This window comes from Microtus oregoni, unplaced genomic scaffold, assembly GCF_018167655.1.
Source record: "Microtus oregoni isolate MIOR12 unplaced genomic scaffold, Mior012 000004F_ref0000308, whole genome shotgun sequence".
In the NCBI taxonomy this organism is placed as follows: domain Eukaryota; kingdom Metazoa; phylum Chordata; class Mammalia; order Rodentia; family Cricetidae; genus Microtus; species Microtus oregoni.
The window spans coordinates 67170278-67188828 of record NW_024543063.1 but is presented as its reverse complement, the minus strand read 5'-3'; the positions used below and the strand labels follow the sequence as shown (position 1 = coordinate 67188828).

The 18551-nt window shown below is 51.5% G+C and overlaps 1 protein-coding gene across 1 annotated transcript; it reads left to right on the top strand.

The window, feature by feature from the left end:
* Window positions 1–385: 385 nt before the first annotated feature.
* Window positions 386–11740, top strand: LOC121447370 (voltage-dependent P/Q-type calcium channel subunit alpha-1A-like; the record flags this gene model as incomplete). The annotated part of the gene is made up of 8 exons (XM_041650552.1): window positions 386–557; window positions 637–737; window positions 3338–3447; window positions 3545–3683; window positions 3791–3904; window positions 6794–6980; window positions 8998–9251; window positions 9593–11740. Coding segments are annotated over 8 exons (1548 nt in total), but the record flags the coding sequence as incomplete, so codon positions are not given.
* Window positions 11741–18551: the final 6811 nt, after the last annotated feature.

The following is an 18551-nucleotide window of genomic DNA, read 5'->3' as shown; positions in this document are numbered from 1 at the left end:
AGAACAAGGCTGTCTGTCATTCCAATCATTTTTGGTGTGGTTCAGTAGTGTAGCTCTTACCTAGTATATGCAAGATCCTGGATTCTATCCCCAGCACCCAGAGTAGCCTCCAAAACTCTGATGCCAACCAGTTTGTGAACTTGAACTTCAGCACTGTGGCTGTAATGGCCTGGAGGTGCTGTCCCAACGTGGCACACACATATACTGCTTGGGTCAGCAAACAGCAGGTAGGGCAAGTGCTATAACTCATCCTGATGGTTTTCACCAGTGGGGAAACTGAGGCAGTGGGAGGTAGCCAACCCTAGGAACACAGTTGGTAAGTGGAAGCCAGGATAAAATCCTGGCCCTTCCGGTGCCTCTAGGCCAGACCTGTGGGTCCTGGCAGTGGCCCTGCACTGGCCCCAGAGCCCAGCCTGCAGATGCTCAACCTCCTTCTCCCCATATTGTAGGCGGAGCCGACAAGCAGCAGATGGATGCAGAGCTCCGAAAGGAGATGATGGCCATCTGGCCCAACCTGTCCCAGAAGACCCTAGATCTGCTGGTCACTCCTCACAAGTGTAAGCGAAAGCCCAGGGAGGGGCAGGGTCGGATCAGGAAGGGGCCCGGCCTGTGTGAGAGCTTGCCTGTCCTCCACAGCCACAGACCTGACGGTGGGCAAGATCTACGCGGCCATGATGATCATGGAGTACTACCGGCAGAGCAAGGCCAAGAAACTTCAGGCCATGCGAGAGGAGCAGGTACTTCCATTGCTGGGGGTGCCGGGGGTAGGGTGCCAGGTCTGGTGGTCTTCGTGGAAACCAATCACGACAAGGAGTGTGCTGAGGGTGGGCCATTTCACGAACACCTAACCAACAAACTTTCAGACACCGACAGGTACTCAGTATCTGTTGTGCAGGTCACTGTTTAAGACTCTGGCATGGACGTCTGCCCTGACGTAGTTGAAAATACTAAATGACTGTTTTCATTGTGGCAGGTAGTGCCCCGGGGGGGGGGGGAGAGATGGAACCAACCAAAGAACATCCAGTGCTAGAACAGGGGTGTGTGGTGTGAAATAAGCTGTCGAGGACACCCTCCCGGGAGACTGCTCAGGTGAAAAGCAAAGGGCCTGGAGATGTGGCTCAGCAGTTAAGAGCTAAGGGCAAGTGCTCTTGCAGAGAGCCTGTATTTAGTTCCTACCATCCACGGGGTGTCTCACAACTGCCTGGAATGCCCTCTTCTGGCCTCTGTGGTCACCTGATCATGTGCGGCACACAAACACACACGCACAGGCCTACACACATGCACATAAAATGGTAAGATTTTTAAAGGTGTCGGACACCAGGCGTGGTGGCGCACGCCATTAATTCCAGCCCTAGGGAGGCAGAGGAAAACAGATAGAAAGAAAGAAAAGAAGAAAGGGGTTTATTTCCAGAGTGAGACATTTGCTGTGTGACAAAACTGTTCCAGGAGAGACCTGACACTCACCACAGATAGGGAAGCCACAACAGACAAAAGTTCAACTTGGACAACATGAGTTTTATTGGGGTTACTTAAGAATCAGAAATGAAGCCGGGTGGTGGTGGTGCACGCCTTTAATCCCAGCACTTGGGAGGCAGAGGTGGGTGGATCTGTGTGAGTTGGAAGCCAACCTAGTCTACAGAGCTAGTTCCAGGACAGGCTCCAAAGCTACAGAGAAACCCAGTCTCAAAAAACAAACAAACAAAAAAGAATTAGAAATGACCAGGCGGTGGTGGCGCACACCTTTAATATCTAGCACATGGGAGGCAGAGGCAGGCAAATTTCAGTGAGTTGGATGCTAGCCTGGTCTACAAAGCAAGTTCCAAGACACCCAGGACTGTTACACAGAGAAACCCTGTCTCGAAACAAAACACCCAGGACTGTTACACAGAGAAACCCTGTCTCGAAACAAAACACCCAGGACTGTTACACAGAGAAACCCTGTCTCGAAACAAAACACCCAGGACTATTACACAGAGAAACCCTGTCTCGAAACAAAACAAAATCAGAAATTACTCAAAGACATTGCATCACCAAAACTCACCCCAGCATGGGTGACAGCCCACAAAAGCTGGGAACCCCCTGGAGCACATTCTGCAGGCAGCTCAGCTGATTGGAAATTTTTTTTCTTTTGAGACAGGATTTCTCTGTGTAGCCCTGGCTATCCTGGAACTGGATCTGTAGCCCAGGCTGGCCTCAAAAACTAACAGGCCTGCCTCTGCCTCCCCAGTGCTAGGATTAAAGGCGTGCACCACCATCTCCCGGCCATCTCCCAGGGTCTGTCGTGCAGCTTGGCTCCTGACAGTGGCTCTGAGTTGTCCTTGCTGCTTACTCTGGCAGGGAGGGGCCGAGTGAATCTGGTCAGTCTCGGGGACTTCCTTAAGCTTTTTGAGCTGCTTGCCTCGTGTGTTAAAGAACAAGAGGGAATGGGTACTCTTTGAGGAAAAGTGTTAAACCAGAGCATGCAAGCAGAGAGAACAGCCCGTACAAGGCCCTGAAGCTGGACCTTGCCTGATACTGAACAGGTCAGGGTGACAGACAAAACAGAGCAGGGAAGAATGTGGGAAGAGATGAGGGCACTAGGAGTACGGGGCTTAACCCTGGACACTACATGGGTGGGCTCTGGCAATGATTCCAAATGGCATAGGAGCAGAAGAGGGGTCTAAGTACTGGAGGAACTGTCCACTGTGTGCTCGCTGGCACCCTCTGGTGGCTGTATATGGGAGAACATGCACAGGTTTCTGGACTGGTTGAAGGTGTGGGATGAGGAGGCTGAGCATGGTAAAGGGTTCGTGATAAATGGTTTAGTTCTGAAGGAGTCTGGGTGGAAGATACATATATAACTCGGCTGCATGGGTCTCCAAAATGAACTTTATAGATGACAACATTGTGTCACAATGTCAAAAGTTGAACAGGGTCTCAAGAAATAGTTCAGAGGGTAAAGTTCCCGTCTTTGAGGACCTGAGTTCCATTCTCAGTGGCATGTGCATGCATAAAAAGATAGATAATTTATTTGTTTATACACAATACACAAGATAAATAAATTTAAGTAATAGATAAAAAATTTAACTAGAGCACTAGGGAGGCAGAGGCAGGCAGAGTTCCAGGTCTACAAATGGAAAGATCCACCCTTAAAAAAAAAGAAAGAAGAAATGGGTAGCCTCACAGGTAGAGCAAACCTGCCTGTGTTGGGGTGGGTGTCAAGGGTGAGGGAGTGGCTTGGTGGAAGACACAAGGCCCTGGATTTGACCCCAGCATCACAGGGCCAGCCCCAGCTTCCTGTCAGTGCTGGCTCTGTCAGCCCTCCCTGCACACGCTCACTACCTTCTCGCCTTCCCAGAACCGGACACCACTCATGTTCCAGCGCATGGAACCTCCATCACCAACACAGGAGGGAGGGCCCAGCCAGAACGCCCTTCCGTCCACTCAGCTGGACCCAGGAGGAGGCCTGTGAGTAGCCAACTGGGCAGTTGTCAGTTGGGTATGAGGCCCCAGGTTCGTGAATCCCAGAGCACATATGTCCTTCTTGGCCTCTGTCCCTGTGCAGGATGGCTCAGGAAAGCAGTATGAAGGAGAGCCCGTCCTGGGTGACCCAGCGAGCCCAAGAGATGTTCCAGAAGACTGGCACATGGAGCCCAGAGCGAGGGCCACCCAGCGACATGCCTAACAGCCAGCCCAACTCGCAGGTGCTGCTGCCCCCTCCCCCAGGCTGGGTGGTTCAGGCAGAAAGGGTCTCCCACACACATGGTCAGGCCCCAGACTCACCCAGCCCCACCCACCCTCTGCCTGACAGTCTGTGGAGATGCGAGAAATGGGTACGGATGGCTACTCAGACAGCGAACACTACCTCCCCATGGAAGGCCAGGCCAGGGCCACCTCCATGCCCCGCCTCCCAGCAGAGAACCAGGTGAGAGCTTGCAGGGTTCTGGGCCATGCCCACACACATTCCAAAGGACCCTGTACCTCTTCCTTAGAGACACTGGCTGAGGTGGGACCTCCCGCAGCTTCCTGCAGGGGACCCTTACCCTTTCCTGGCTCCTTCAGTGCACCCAGCAGGTCTGGCCCTCCAACCACTCCCTACCAGAAGCCATCGAGAGACTGGGCACCCTTGTAGAACATAGCAGTCTCTGCCCTATTGCAAATACAGGGAAGGGGTGGGTCCAGCTCTCCTGAGAGGTTGGAATCCCAGCTTCAGCAGCAGGTAGTGGTGTCTTAAGCACTCAGGAGGCTGAGAAGAGGAGGTTCAGGCCAGCTTAGGCTACAGACCTGGACCATATTTCAAAACAAACAACAGGGGCTGGAGAGATGGCTCAGAGGTTAAGAGCACTGGCTGCTCTTCCAGAGGTCCTGAGTTCAATTCCCAGCAACCACATGGTGGCTCACAACCATCTGTACTGAGATCTGGCACCCTCCTCTGGTGTGCGGGCATACATCGAGGCAGAATGTTGTATACATAATAAATAAATAAATCTTAAAAAAAAAAAACAGGGCTTACATCCATAATCCCAGCATTTGGGAAGTGGAGATCAGGAATTCAAGGCCAGACACTGCTATTTAGCTAGTTTGAGGCCAGCCTCAACTATGTGACAGCCTGTCTCAGAACAGAACTGAAGAACCCTGACTGCTATCTAGAGGTGGCTCATCGGGTGAGAGCGTGCAGTGCCGCTGTGGAAGGGAGCACTGATCCCTAGCACCTCCACCAAATGGCGGCTCACAGCCCGTGACGGGAGCTCCAGGGAACTGACACCTTTCCTGGCCTACTCAGGCCTCAATGCAGGCCCACAAACACACACATACACACAAATAATAAGCTAATTTTTAAAAAGACAAGAGAATCCTACTTCTAAAGCTGGAGCTCGTTCATGGTGTGCTTAGCATAGGCAGGGTCCCATCACAGAAAAAAAAAAGTCCTGCTACCCATGCAGTTCACACACACACACACACACACACACACACACACCTTACATGTACACCTGTACATACATGCACCTGCGTGCTACCAGTGTAACAGGCATCTGTAGGCATCGCGCCTGTTCATGTGCAGGCACATGGCCTGCTGCCTTCAGGAACAGGGCACGTCTGAGGACTGAAGGCAGAGTCTGCGTGGGCCTGGGATGGCTGGGGCATATCTTCTGTCACGCGTCTGGGAGGGGTAGCGTGGCTGGGTGTGTACCTGGTATGTGTCTCAGTGTGGCTGCTTCACTTCGCTATTTCGGCCCCTTGTAGGGAAGGCAAGATCCCCGTGGGGATAGAGGAAACTAAAGCATGCCTGGCTAATGCACAGTGAGAGATGGGGAGAAAGCCCAGGCTGGCTTGAGGCGCCCTGCCCGAGGACAAGGAGAAAGGGCAGGAGGAGGGGCTGCAGGAGGGTGGCCGGCATGTCTGGCTGGGGCATATTTGCTGCGCCTGGCTGGGTCATCATGGCCCAAGGGCCTGGCCTCTGGCTGCTGTGACCTTGGGGTGCATGTGGCTGCCCAGTCCCTTCTGTCAGGCCTGGCCTGCTGGCCCCAAAACAGAGATGAGCCAAGCTGGGTTGATGGCCACCTGGGAGCTTTGAGCTGAAGCTGGGGCGAGGTGGGGGAGGGATGCTGTGCCGCAGTGCATCGCATGAAATGGGCCAGGAGCCTGTGGCCTTGCTGTCCCATCTGTCAGTCTCATGTCTCTGCCATCTGTCAGTTTGTCTCCTGTTTCTTCTGTGCCTGTTGTGGGGGACAGCCATCCGGGTCCTGGGGCACCCCCTCACTCAACACCGGAAAGTTTAACCTCTCTCTGCCCACCACCTCCACCATGTGCCACCCACCACCTCACCATCACTTTTGCCTTTTATATTTATTTCCTTCTTTCTGTTTTTTTTCTGTGTGCGCCATCCTGTGGGGCTGGGACAGAGGAGAAGGGGCCGGCCACGTGGAAATAACCTCAGTGTATGTACCGCGCCCGGCCAGCTCGGCTCCAGCCCCCTCTCCCTCCCTGCCCTTTTTGTGCCAGTACCTACCATCTCCCCTGCCCTTCACCTCACCCCCCACCCTTTCGTTGCAGACCCTCCCCCTCCCCCATGGAGTCCCTTCCTTGTGTGTTGTGTCCTGTGTATGGAAGGGGCCACAGTGCACCCCACTTCGTCTTCAGAGCCTCCAAGAGGCCAACCTGTCCACCCTGCCCCTTTCTTGGGGGTTTGTTCCTCCAACTCCTCCAGTGACCAACTGGCCTTCTGCCTCAGGTCCCTTTAACTCCTGCACATCAGAGCTGGACCAGGCCTGGTCCAGGGGGCCTTCCTTCTTCTGCCTGCTACTGAGAACTGAAGACTGTCCATGGTAGAGCAAGACCAAGGGTTGTGGGACAGTGAATGCAGATTCAGAATGCTCTCCAGTGCCTCCACTGCCAGGGCAGCCCAAGCTGGGCCTGGGTGATAGGAGCCAGAGTTGGGGGTGGGGATGAGGGTCAAGAGAGTTGGACTAAGGAGAAGCAGGGCTCCCAGGCTTGCCCTCTGCAAGTGGAGCATGCTTCTTGCCAGCCAGCCAGCCTTAACACCAGAGGGGCAAGGCTTAGCCAGGGCCTTCTGGCCAAAGTCCAGCACACACCCTAAGAAGCAGCAACACTCCTGTCGGTGCTTTTAAGTAGCCTTAGGGTTCCACCCTTACAGCCAAAAAGCCAGACACCCAAACCTCCACTGCACCCCTGGACACTGTCCCTGGATGGTCACATCACCCTGATTCTGTTACCCATCAGCTACAGGGCTGGAAGGAGCAGGCCACGAAAGTGCTGACCATTAACTCTGCCCACACCTGTCCCCCTCCCCCAGACCATCTCTGATACCAGCCCCATGAAGCGCTCAGCCTCTGTGCTGGGGCCCAAAGCCAGACGACTGGACGACTACTCACTGGAGCGGGTACCACCTGAGGAAAATCAGCGGTACCACCAGCGCCGCAGAGACCGTGGCCACCGTACCTCGGAGCGCTCTCTGGGCCGCTACACTGATGTGGACACAGGTAAGCTACCACAGAACCAAGGACAGAGACTCTGCAAAAGAACAGAAGGTAGGGAGGAGGAGGAGGCTGAAGGGCAGAAGTAGGGACAAAGGACTGGGCATACACCACTAATGCCAGCATGTGGGAAGCTAGGAAGGAAGGGGTTAGGGTCTGGAGTTAGAGGCCAGCCAAGATATAGATAAGAGCCCAATTCAAAGAAGGAGTCGGGCTTTAATCCCAGCACTCAGGAGGCAGGGGTAGGGCAGATCTTTGAGTTTGAGGCCAGCCTGATCTACAGAGCAAGTTCCAGGACAGTCAGGGCTACACAGAAAAACCCTGTCTCAAAAGAAAAGAAAGAGGTCTGGCTGGTATCTGTGGGGTGAAGCACATGCTGCACACGAATGACGAGCTGAGCTGATTAAGATCCCAGCACCCATGCAAACCAGGTATGGGAGTGGACATCTGTAACCCTGGTGCTGGGAAGGCATAAGGTAGATCCCTGATGGTTCCAAGTTCCAGGCTAGTGAGAGACCGTCTTTGGGGGAAAAAAAAAAAAAAGGCAAGAGGCTGGAGAGGCTCAAAAGGTACAGCAGCTGCTATGCAGAAACTAGGCCTGCGTTTGCAAAGAAGCACATAAAGACAGAGAGGGCAGTGAGCATCTGTCACCCCAGCCCTCCTATTAGTGAGATGGGAGATGAAGATAGAAGAAACCCCAGAAGCTCTTGGGCCAGCTAGCATGACATACACAGCAGATGATAAGAGACCCTGTCTCAAACAAGATAGACGATGAGGGCCAGACAGTGGTGGCGCACGCCTTTAATCCCAGCACTTGGGAGGCAGAGGCAGGCAGATCTCTGTGAGTTCGAGACCAGCCTGGTCTACAAGAGCTAGTTCCAGGACAGGCTCCAAAGTTACAGAGAAACCCTGTCTCGAAAAACCAAAAAAAAAAAAAAGATAGCCGATGAGGGCTAACATCTAAGACTCCCAACCTCCATATGCACTGTGATACTTGCACCCACCCTCACACACACAAATTTTAACATTCAAAAAAAGTAAGATTTAGTTAGTTATTTTGAGAAAAGATCTCACTATGTGGTCCTAGTTGGTGGCCTGGAACTCAGAGAGATTTTTTTCTGCTTCTACCTCCTGAATGCTAGAACTAAAGACTGGTTGGTTGGTTGGGTTTTTTGCTGGTGGTTTTCTCCCCCGAGACAGGGTTTCTCTGTGTAGCCCTGGCTGTGCTAGAACTCGCTCTGTAGACCAGGCTGGCCTCGAACTCAAAGATCTGCCTGCCTGTCTTCAAAGTGCTAGGATTAAAAGTGTGGGCCACCATACCTGCCCCGCTGCATTTTTTTCTTTTTCGAAACAGGGTTTCTCTGTGTAACAGCCCTAACTGTCGAGGAAAGAACTCTTGTAGACCAGGCTGGCCTCGAACTCACAGAGATCAGCCTGCCTCTGACTCCCAGGTGCTGGGATTAAAGGCCTGTGCCACCACCTTCCAGCTGCATTTTATTTTTATTTTTTTAATGGGAGGTAGGAGGGATGCGAGTGTTGGATTCCCTGGATCTAGTGCTATGGGCAGTTGTGAGCTGCAGGACATGGGTGCAGGAAACTGAACTTAGATCTTGTGCAAGAGCAGCAGACACGTTTAACCACTGACCCATGACTGCAACACTCCAGGCTGAGTGGGATGTTGTCTGGGTGGTAGGTATAGCTAACACGTACATAGTCCTAAATTGGTCATATTCAACACTGAGAAAAGGGAGGGGCCAAGCAAGATGGCTTAGCCTGTAAAGGTATTTGATGCCTTAAGACCCGAGTTTGATTCCTGGAACCCATAAGGTGGAAGGTCACACTTACAGATGAGTGCCACCGCGGGAGGATGCGCGTGCTGAAAATAAATGTAAAAAGAAAGTGAGGGGGAGTTCCAGAGTAGGGAGGAAACCAGGGGCTGCTGCACTGAGCCTGGAGACCCTCCAGGCCTGCTTTCCCTTCTCTGGGGCCCCTTCTCCCTCTCTCACCATCGTCTCCTACTCAGGTCTGGGGACAGATCTAAGCATGACCACCCAATCTGGTGACCTGCCCTCCAAAGATCGGGACCAAGACCGTGGCCGGCCCAAGGACCGGAAGCATCGGCCGCACCATCACCATCACCACCACCACCACCACCCCCCGGCTCCCGATCGGGAGCGCTACGCACAGGAGCGGTCGGACGCGAGCCGGGCGCGGGCTCGGGAGCAGCGCTGGTCCCGCTCGCCCAGCGAGGGTCGGGAGCACGCAACACACAGACAGGTGCGTGTGGCAGGCCCAGACTGAACCGGCGGGGTGGGCGGGGGCGGGGATGCAGGGGGTGGGAGGGGGCGGGGGCGGGGCAGGGCGCGGGTAGCCGGCCGCTCTTGCTGTCCCCTTGACCCTGCTTCCCTGCGACTCGTGTCCTGCGGACGCCTGTGAGTGACTTCGGAAACTTACGAAGCTCGTTTCTCATTTCTCTCCTCACTGTTGTGTTGGTTTGCCCCCCCCCCCACTTCTCCGTCCCGCCGCCCGCCCGCCCTCCCGTCTGTGTGTCCCCGTGTGCTCCTGGTTGGTCCGTGGTATCTTTGCTTTTGATTTCCTTTGTTTCGATTTTCGTGTAGGGCAGTAGTTCCGTCAGTGGAAGCCCAGCCCCCTCTACGTCCGGCACCAGCACGCCGCGACGCGGCCGCCGCCAGCTCCCCCAGACCCCCTGCACCCCGCGGCCGCTCGTGTCCTACTCGCCCGCTCCGCGCAGGCCGGCGGCGCGCAGGCTCGCTGGTCCCGCCCCGCCCCCTGGCGGCTCGCCCAGGGGTTGCCGCCGCGCGCCTCGCTGGCCTGCGCATGCGCCTGAGGGCCCGCGGCCGCGCGGTGCCGACTACACCGAGTCCGACGACCCGCGCGAGCAGCCAGGGGGCGCGCACGAGCCCGCGCCGCGGTCGCCCAGGACTCCGCGCGCCGCGGGCTGCGCGTCACCGCGCCACGGCCGCAGGCTACCCAACGGCTACTACGCGGGGCACGGCGCGCCGCGGCCGCGCACAGCCCGCAGGGGCGCGCACGACGCCTACAGCGAGAGCGAGGACGACTGGTGCTAAGCCGCCCCGCCTCCCCGCAGCGCCCGCGCACAGCGGGCGCACAGCAAATGATAAACAATAACGTTTTTAAAAAAGAAAACCGGGGAGAAAAACAAAAATAGCTTCTATTGATGAGTTTTATCATCTCAATTGAATCTTTCGTTTTCCCGGTGAACGAAACCAAGGTGGCTGCGAGCCGGAGGGACGGCTGCACGCCCCACACACTTCTCAGACCCACGGGAGTGCTTGCGGGCCACGCCAAACTTATTACTGCCTGCAGAGATCAACTACAAAAAAATAACACTAACAGTTTTTAAAAGGACAAAAAAAAAATTGAGGAAAAACAGGTTGTTGTTTTTTTCTGACATTTGGTCCTGCTTGAAATAACAAAAGGGGAAAAAAAAGGAAAAATTTACCACCACCACCCTTGCTTCTTTTTTTCCTTTATCTTTTTAAAAACTTTTTTTTCTTTTTTTCCTATCTTGTTTGAAAAACGTGGGCTTGGGACTGTGAAATATTGCATGACATTAAAAAGAACAAAAAAATAATAAAAACGAAAAAACTTGAATCCAAGGGCTTCTGAACTGGAGTGGTCTTTGTCCTTTGACCAAGATGCCATGCAAGTCACTCTTGGGAGATGGATGGAAGAGGGGAGGCAGTTTGTTAGCTCCCAGAGAAACCGCGCTGGGGACATGGCTCGAAGGCAGTGCCCACTGGTACCAGGAACGACGGCCCTGGGTTCTCTCCCAGCTAAGGGCATCTGTGACTCCTTGAGAGGAGAGTCCCACAGAACCGAGGCTCCTCCGGCTGCGTCCAGCTTCCGGTACCACCTTCCTCTGTGTTAAGTGTTCTGCCCTGGCCTCTGGCTTCTTGAACCAGCCTCAGCCACGGAGAAATGCTGGCAAGGTCAAAGATCTGAACAGTCTGGATTACGTCAGAGCAATGAGTTGGGCCAGGATTTTTTTTTTAACATTATTATTTATATATATGTGGATTTGGGCAATTGTGAAAGTGCCTTTTGAGCCAGCTGGAGTTACAGGCAGCTGTGAGTCCTCTAACCCTGGTCCTGGAAACCGAGTCCAGGTCCTTTGGAAAAGTAATATACACTTTTAACTTCAGAGCCCCGCACCCTCCCTCTCCCCCCTCCCGCCTCCAGGGTTTATACAGTGACCCCCTCACCCTACATTCACCTACCTCATCCAGCATACTGTCTAGATATCCACGCTCATACAACACAAACACGCTGTCTACATACCGCAGCCTTGGTAGTAAGAGCACTCTGCCCAGCCCCCAGTCTCCCAGGCCCTCACTCCCTGCCTGCCTGCCTGCCTGTTTGGAAAATACTGTGAATATGGCCTATATCTGCAAAATTGAAGGAAGAGTGGGAAAAGAAAGCCGCGCCTGTTCACACAAAGGTCAGGTCCCCAAGACCGTTTCTCTGGCCTAAGAGGGCAACTTCTGGCTGTATGTGTCAAAGCATGTGTGGAACCGCGCATACATAAAGGGGTGCATGCATGTGAACTGTGTGATGATCACACAGGTTGATGCTAGTTGTCTTTTGCTGTTAGCCGCCTTTTGTTTTATTTCGTTGTTTGTGAGACAAACTATGTAGCCCTGGCTGTCCTGGACTCCCTATGTAGACCAGGCCGACCTCAAACTGGGAGATCTGTGCTTGCCTCTGCCTCCCAAGTGCTGGGATTAAAGGCATTTGTCACCACACCCAATCACACCTCAATTTTTTTTTCTTTTCTTCTTTAATAAATCTTTTTTAATTATTTATTTGTATTTTATGTGCATTGGTATTTTGCCTGCATGTATGTCTGTGAGGGTGTAAGTTCCCCTGGAACAGGAGTTACAGACAGTTATGAGCTGCCATGTGGGTGCTGGGGATAGAACCTGGGTCCTCTGGAAGAGTAGCCAGTGCTCTTAACCACTGAGCCATCTCTCCAGCCTCCCACACCTCAATTTTCAAACTGAGTCAGTAGACTGAAGGATTATCATTGCCACTCAGCCTTAGCATCATCGTCTCAAAATGTCACTGGCTTTGTAAACTTCACCATGTGATTTAACTTCTCTGTCCCCCTATTTTGCATTAGTAAAATGGAAATTATAGAATTATTATCACACACACACGGTTTCTTTTTTATGGTATGCAAATGTGTAGGCTCTATGTTCTGATGAAATTTTTCGCTGACTCAGCAGAGCACTGACCGCTCTTCCAGAGGGCCTAGATCTCCTTCCCGCCACCCACATGGCAGTTCATGGCCTTACGTGACTCCAGTCCCTGGGGGTGGGACGCCCTCCTCTGGCCTCTGCAGGTACAACATGTTTGTGATGCACTGATATAAATGCAAGCCCAAACACATCAAATAAATCTTTTAAAATGAGAAAGTAAATGTAGGTCAGGAGCCTGCACTGATGGAACATGTCCACGATCTTAGTTACTCAGAAAGCTGAAGCGGGAAGAGCCATTAAACTCAGGAGTTCAGCACAGCAAGATCCCACCTCAGAATGGCTCAGTAGGTAGAGGTGCCTGCCACCAAGCCTAATGACCTGAGTTCAATCCCTAGAACCCCTACGATAGAGGAGAGGACTGAACCCTACAGATTATCCTCTGACCTCCATACCTACAAAGTGGCATGCTCCCCACACATACATTCGAATAAGCAAATTTGTATTTTGTTGTTGTCGAGACAGGACCTCACTGTGTAGCCCTGACTGACCTGGAACTCTGTATGTAGACCAGGCTGGTCTCGAACTCACAGAGATCCCCCTGCTTCTGCCTCCCTTGTGCTCAAATGTAATCTTGTAGTTTTTGAGACAGGGTTTCTCTGTGTAGCTTTGGAGCCTATGCTGGAACTAGCTCTTGTAGACCAGGCTGGCCTCGAACTCACAGAGATCCACCTGCCTCTGCCTCCCTAGCGCTGAGATTAAAGGCATGCGCCACCACTGTCTGGCTCAAATGTCATTTTAAAAATCAAAATACATGTAAATACGATGCAGAATTGCCAGGCTGCACTGGAGCTACCTTTTCTCAGAAGCGAAGGAAGAAAGTCGGTGGCCACTTTGCCCCTTTGTGTCTTTGCCTTTCATCCTGGAAGACTCAGGCAGCAGCCCAGCTTTGTAAGTGTGAGCTCTGAAGGAAGCCTCGGAGTGTGGTAGGATCCTCTTGCCGAGCGGTGTAGCGACTGCGCCTAGCAGTGGCCTGAACATGCATATAGCTGCTGCAGCTGCATTGGACCTCCAGGCAGACATAGGATGGAGCCTGAAGCAAGTTGAGGGCAGCAGACATCTGAGCACCTTGTGACACTGGGCTCCAAATTCTCCTTCTCCTGAGGCAATCCAGAGTTGCCCCAGCAGCTTCCATCCCTGTGAGGACAGCAGACCAGAACTCCAGGATTTGGCAGCCAGCTTCAAACACAGTGCCAGCTATAGCTTGGTCTCCCCAGGACCCGAATGTCTGTATAGAATGAAGGTTGTGTGACCCTGGGTCACCCCCCAGCTCCTGCTCTTCCCGCCCTGTACCAGACCACACAGCTTCACTTTGACCCAGAAATACACCTCCCTGAGCCAAGGTACCTGCTGCCAAGATTCTCCCTCCTCCACCGTAGACTGCACAGCCACAGTGCACCCCCTAACCCGAAGCCTGAGATACCCCCACATCCAGAGCCAGGAGTCTAACACCTACTTCCCAGGTGACTGGTCCAAGATTTTCTGCTATTCCTTCTGTTCTAGCCCAATGCCAGTAGGAGCCATTGAAGGCTCAGGAGAACTGGCATGCTTAAATATCCATTTCTAAAAACTTGCTGATCTAAACACAGAGACAGAAAGGCAACAGAGGTTCCTGGAGGCGTGGAGAGGACAAACAGGGAAGTTGATGTTTAATAAGGACAAGACAGAAGTTTCGCAAGAATGTGCTTAATGTCATTGAACCAGCCTAACGAGAATTAAAATGCTCACTTCTTTCTACATTTATTTATTTGCAGATGTGTGTGTATGTAGATGCTGCAGCAATCATGCTAAAGTCAGAGGACATGCGGGAGTCAGTCCTCTCTGCCGAGTAGGTCCAAAGACTGGCTCAGGCTGTCAGTATCGGCAGCAATCATCTTTATCGCTGAGCCATCTCACCTGCTCCTAAAAGGGCCGGTTCTATGTGAGATAGTTTTGTTGTTTAGGTTTGGAACTATTCCTGGGGATTGAACAAACAGCCTTCTGCATGTTAAGCAAGTGCTCCATCTCTGACCTACACCCCTAAGTAGTTCAGACTGGCCTTGAACTGTCAATTCCCTTGCCACTCCACCTCTGAAATAGTTAGGATTACGGGCACCACCAGACCAGATTGTGCTGTATGATCTAAACCGTGATAAAAAAAGCTCATTAAGGCTAGGTATAGTAGCATGTCCTTGTAATCTCAACACTTGGGAAGTAAAGGCAGAAGGATGAGGAACTCATGGTTATTCGTTATTCTTGGTCACACAAGACATTTGAGGCCAGCCTGAGCTACGTGAGACCCTTTCTAAAAAAGCAAAACAGCTGGGCGGTGGTGGCACACTCCTTTAATCCCAGATTAAAGGGTGGCAGAGGCAAGTGGATCTCTGTGAGTTCGAGGCCAGCCTGGTCTACAAGAGCTAGTTCCAGGACAGGAACCAAAGCTACAGAGAAACCCTGTCTCGAAAAAACAAAAATAAAAATAAAAAAGCAAAACAAAACAAAAAAAGAAAAAGAAAAGAAAACAACAGGGCTGGGCATGGTGGCACATGACCACACCTTTGTAAGACAGGGTTTCTCTGTGTAACAGCCCTAGCTGTTCTGGAACTCACTCCGTAAATCAAGTTGGTTTACATTTACATTCTTTTAATCTTAGCACTTAAGAGGAGCTTTAAGAGTTCGAGGCCAGCCTAGTCTACAGAGTAAGTCCCAGGATAGCCAGGGTTACATAGTAAGATCCTGTCTCATAAAACCAAAGCCAACCAAATAAATAAAGAGAAACAACAAAACCTTACCAGTAGCCTGCTATAGTGATGTGCACCTGTGATCCTAGCACTCAGGAGGCTGAGACAGGAAAAAAACCAGTTTGAGACTGGCCAAGAGATACATGAGAGACCCTGTCTCAACCCCCCTTACCCCAGACAAAGCTTACCAACTAACTTGGAGACAACCTACGTGCCTATCAACACATCCTGGACAAACTAATTGTCTGAGACTACATTGGGGAATGAAGCATAGGAGAGTCTCAGACTCACAGCCAGCCAAGTTCACTTAGTGAAACCGTTTCACAGTCAGAAGAATGGGGAGGGTGAGATGCAGGGATAGTAGCTTGTCACCAAGCCTGATGGCCTGAGTTCAGTCCCCAGGACAACAGAGTGGAGGTGAAATTGACTCCTGTCCCTTGACCTCCAAATGTGCCCACACAACATAAATACGTTTTGTTTGGGGGTTTTTTAGTGATTACAAAAAAGACACAAGAATGGCTCAGTCGTTAAGAGCATGGGCTGCTCTTTCAGAGGACATGGTGGGTTCAGTTCCCAGCACCCACAGGCAGCTGACAAGTGTCTGTAAGATGCAGTTCTAGGGGACTCGGTGCCCTCCTCTAGCCTTCTTGGGCACTAGGCTCCCACAAGGTGCACAGACATACATGCAGACAAAACATTCATACCCATAAAATAATCAAATGAATGTTAGGAGAGAAAGAGGGGGGGAGGGAGGGAGGGAGGGAGAGGGAGGGAAGGAGGGACGGAGGGAGGGAGGGAGGGAGGGAGGGAGGGAGGGAGGAAGAGTAAACGGTGTGGTGATCACCACCTGTAATCCCAGCATAGGCAGAGACAGGAGACTCCCTGCAAGACGGAAGCTAGTCTAGGTTACAAACTATCTCAAATTAAATTTAAAACTTATGGATATTGTGTGGTCATCACAAAACAAAGGTGTGTGGATATAAAACAGGGCTTTTCAAGTCTGACCAATCTGCCTGTCTCTTCATCACTGGGAGGCTGAGCTGTGTGCTTGCCAGACTTTGGCTTTTTGTTTGTTTTGTTTTTTGAGAGGGTTTCTCTGCAACTTTGGAGCCTGTCCTGGAACTCGTTCTGTAGACCAGGACTGGCCTCGAACTCACAGAGATCCATCTGTCTCTGCCTCCCAAGTGCTGGGATTAAAGGCATGGGTCACCGCCGCCCACCAGACTTTTGCCTTTTATCGTTCCATTAAAATGTTATAACCAGCCAGGCAGTGGTGGTGCACGCCTTTAAATCCCAGCACTCAGGAGGGAGGCAGAGACAGGTGGATCTCTGTGAGTTCAAGGCCAGCCTGGTCAACAGAGCGAGTTCCAGGACAGGCTCCAAAGTTACAGAGAAACCCCGTCTCAAGAAACAAAACAAAAGGGTATAACCATCTTTTTTATGTCATTCAGGCATCTGTACTGGCCTGCCCTTGGGGTCCTGACAGGATACGTCCTCAGCTGCAACCACTAAGAGCACCGCCTTTGCATGTTCACTATGTTCCCTTTTAAAAGGTGGACCTTGGCCACCTCCAGTCTCTATCTTTCTCCCTCTCATCCCCCTCCCTCCCTCTTTCTCTCCTGCCACTGTTGTCCCCAGGGACTGGTCTCTGCCCCCCCCCCCTTTTGTCCCCTTCTCTGCCCCTTGTCTCTCCTCTTCCAATAAACCTCCTATGTGAGCTCTGTTGTCTGGTGTGGCTTCTCTTCACAGCGGGTTTTAAATTATAACATTGGTGCCATGAGACTTAGCAGGTCCTCCCAGAACCCTGAGGTGAGCTTGGACCCCGGAAACTAGTCCACATACAACAGCCTAGCTTCTCCAACTAACAGATCACTGGGCCCCTCCATCCAACACCAGCATGATTGGTGAGCCACCTCTTCCCACCTCTGGCCATTTCCCAATAGTGAGGACTCATCTCTTGCCTTTTGATCTCATCAAGTCCTGGTACCAGGCAACCACGGCTCTCTCAGGATTAGAGTTCTTGGCCCTTGTTCTTGCATGATGATGCACAGGACAGCCTGTGCCTACTTAATTAGATCCTCTCTGAATTCCTCGGACGCTAGGAATTGCAGACTCTTGGATCTTACTTCTCTGCCTCACTCATGGGAACTCTGTCCACCTTTGCAGTTAGACCCCTTAGATAGCAATCCAAATGACTGCTTCCTGACACTCTATATTTTATATATATCTCTATATATACACTATATATCTATATTTTATATATACACTATATATCTATATTTTATATATACACTATATACACTATATATCTATGTTTTATATATTCCTATATATACACTGTATATCTATATTTTATATATCTCTCTATATACACTATATATCTATATTTTTATATACCCCTATATACACTATATATCTATATTTTATATATCCCTATATATACACTATGTATTTATATTTTATATATCCCTGTATATACACTGTATATCTATATTTTATATATATCCCTTTATATACACTATATATCTATTTTATGGAGCCTTGACAACATTGTGCCAGCGATCCGATAGGTGGACGAGGGTATCACCCTTCCACTCTTCTGCCTTCCCCCTCCCCCAGTAAACCTCCTACACTAACTCTGTTGCTTGCTGTATGTTTGCCTAGTGGCAGGGCCCTCCGAAAGGTAATCACTTTACGCTGGGACCTTACCCACCTGATCCACCCTCAACAGATCTGCTCTCTTCCACCTGGACGTGAGGCTACCTTTCTTGATCACAGTCTTCTCCTAGCCTTCTGACTCTTCTGGAAGCCCTGGTACCAAACGACTGTGTCTCTCTTGGGCTCAGAGCCCTTGGCCCTTGCTTGCATGCTGATACACGGAACAGCCTGTGCCTAGTTAATCTGATCCTCTCTGAATTCATGGGACGCTAGGAACTACAGACCCTTCGCGGGAACTGTGCTATCATTTACACCTCCTTGCTCCCATTGGGATGTCTCTTGGAGACCACTGACCACTCCTTTCAAATCGAGTGTGGCCTCAGTATTCCTCGAACCAGGCAGCTGGGAAACTGAGGAAGAATTCTCCACTTTCTTTTCCTGTCTGCTGTCCCTCTCTGAATGTCCTGTTTGCTGCGACGTGCAAGTCGGATGGAGAAGCTTCGTCGCCTTGTTCAGCACACACCGGTTCTATTTCCATCTGGCCCTGGTGACCTTTCCTCTGTCACTTTTCCTTGCCTTCTCAGGAGACAGCCTTCCCAGTGTGGCACAAATTTGTTCTCTCTCTCTTTTTACTATTACTGCCCTCAGTAGTCAACCACCTGAGTCTCCTATCAGACAGAGGGTGTCAAGGTGGTGTTGTGGTGATGGGAAAGGAGCAGGGGGGCTTTAAGTTCTTGTGGGTTCTAGGGAGTCGACTTGGATCCACCTCAAATAGCATCTTGCCAGGTCCAAGAGGCACCGAACGGCCCAATAGAGCATGGACAGTGAAGTGAAACAGCTGGTTACCCCAGTACATGGCCAGCACCCCAGCTTTCTCATGTCCCCAAAAGGTGGTCAAC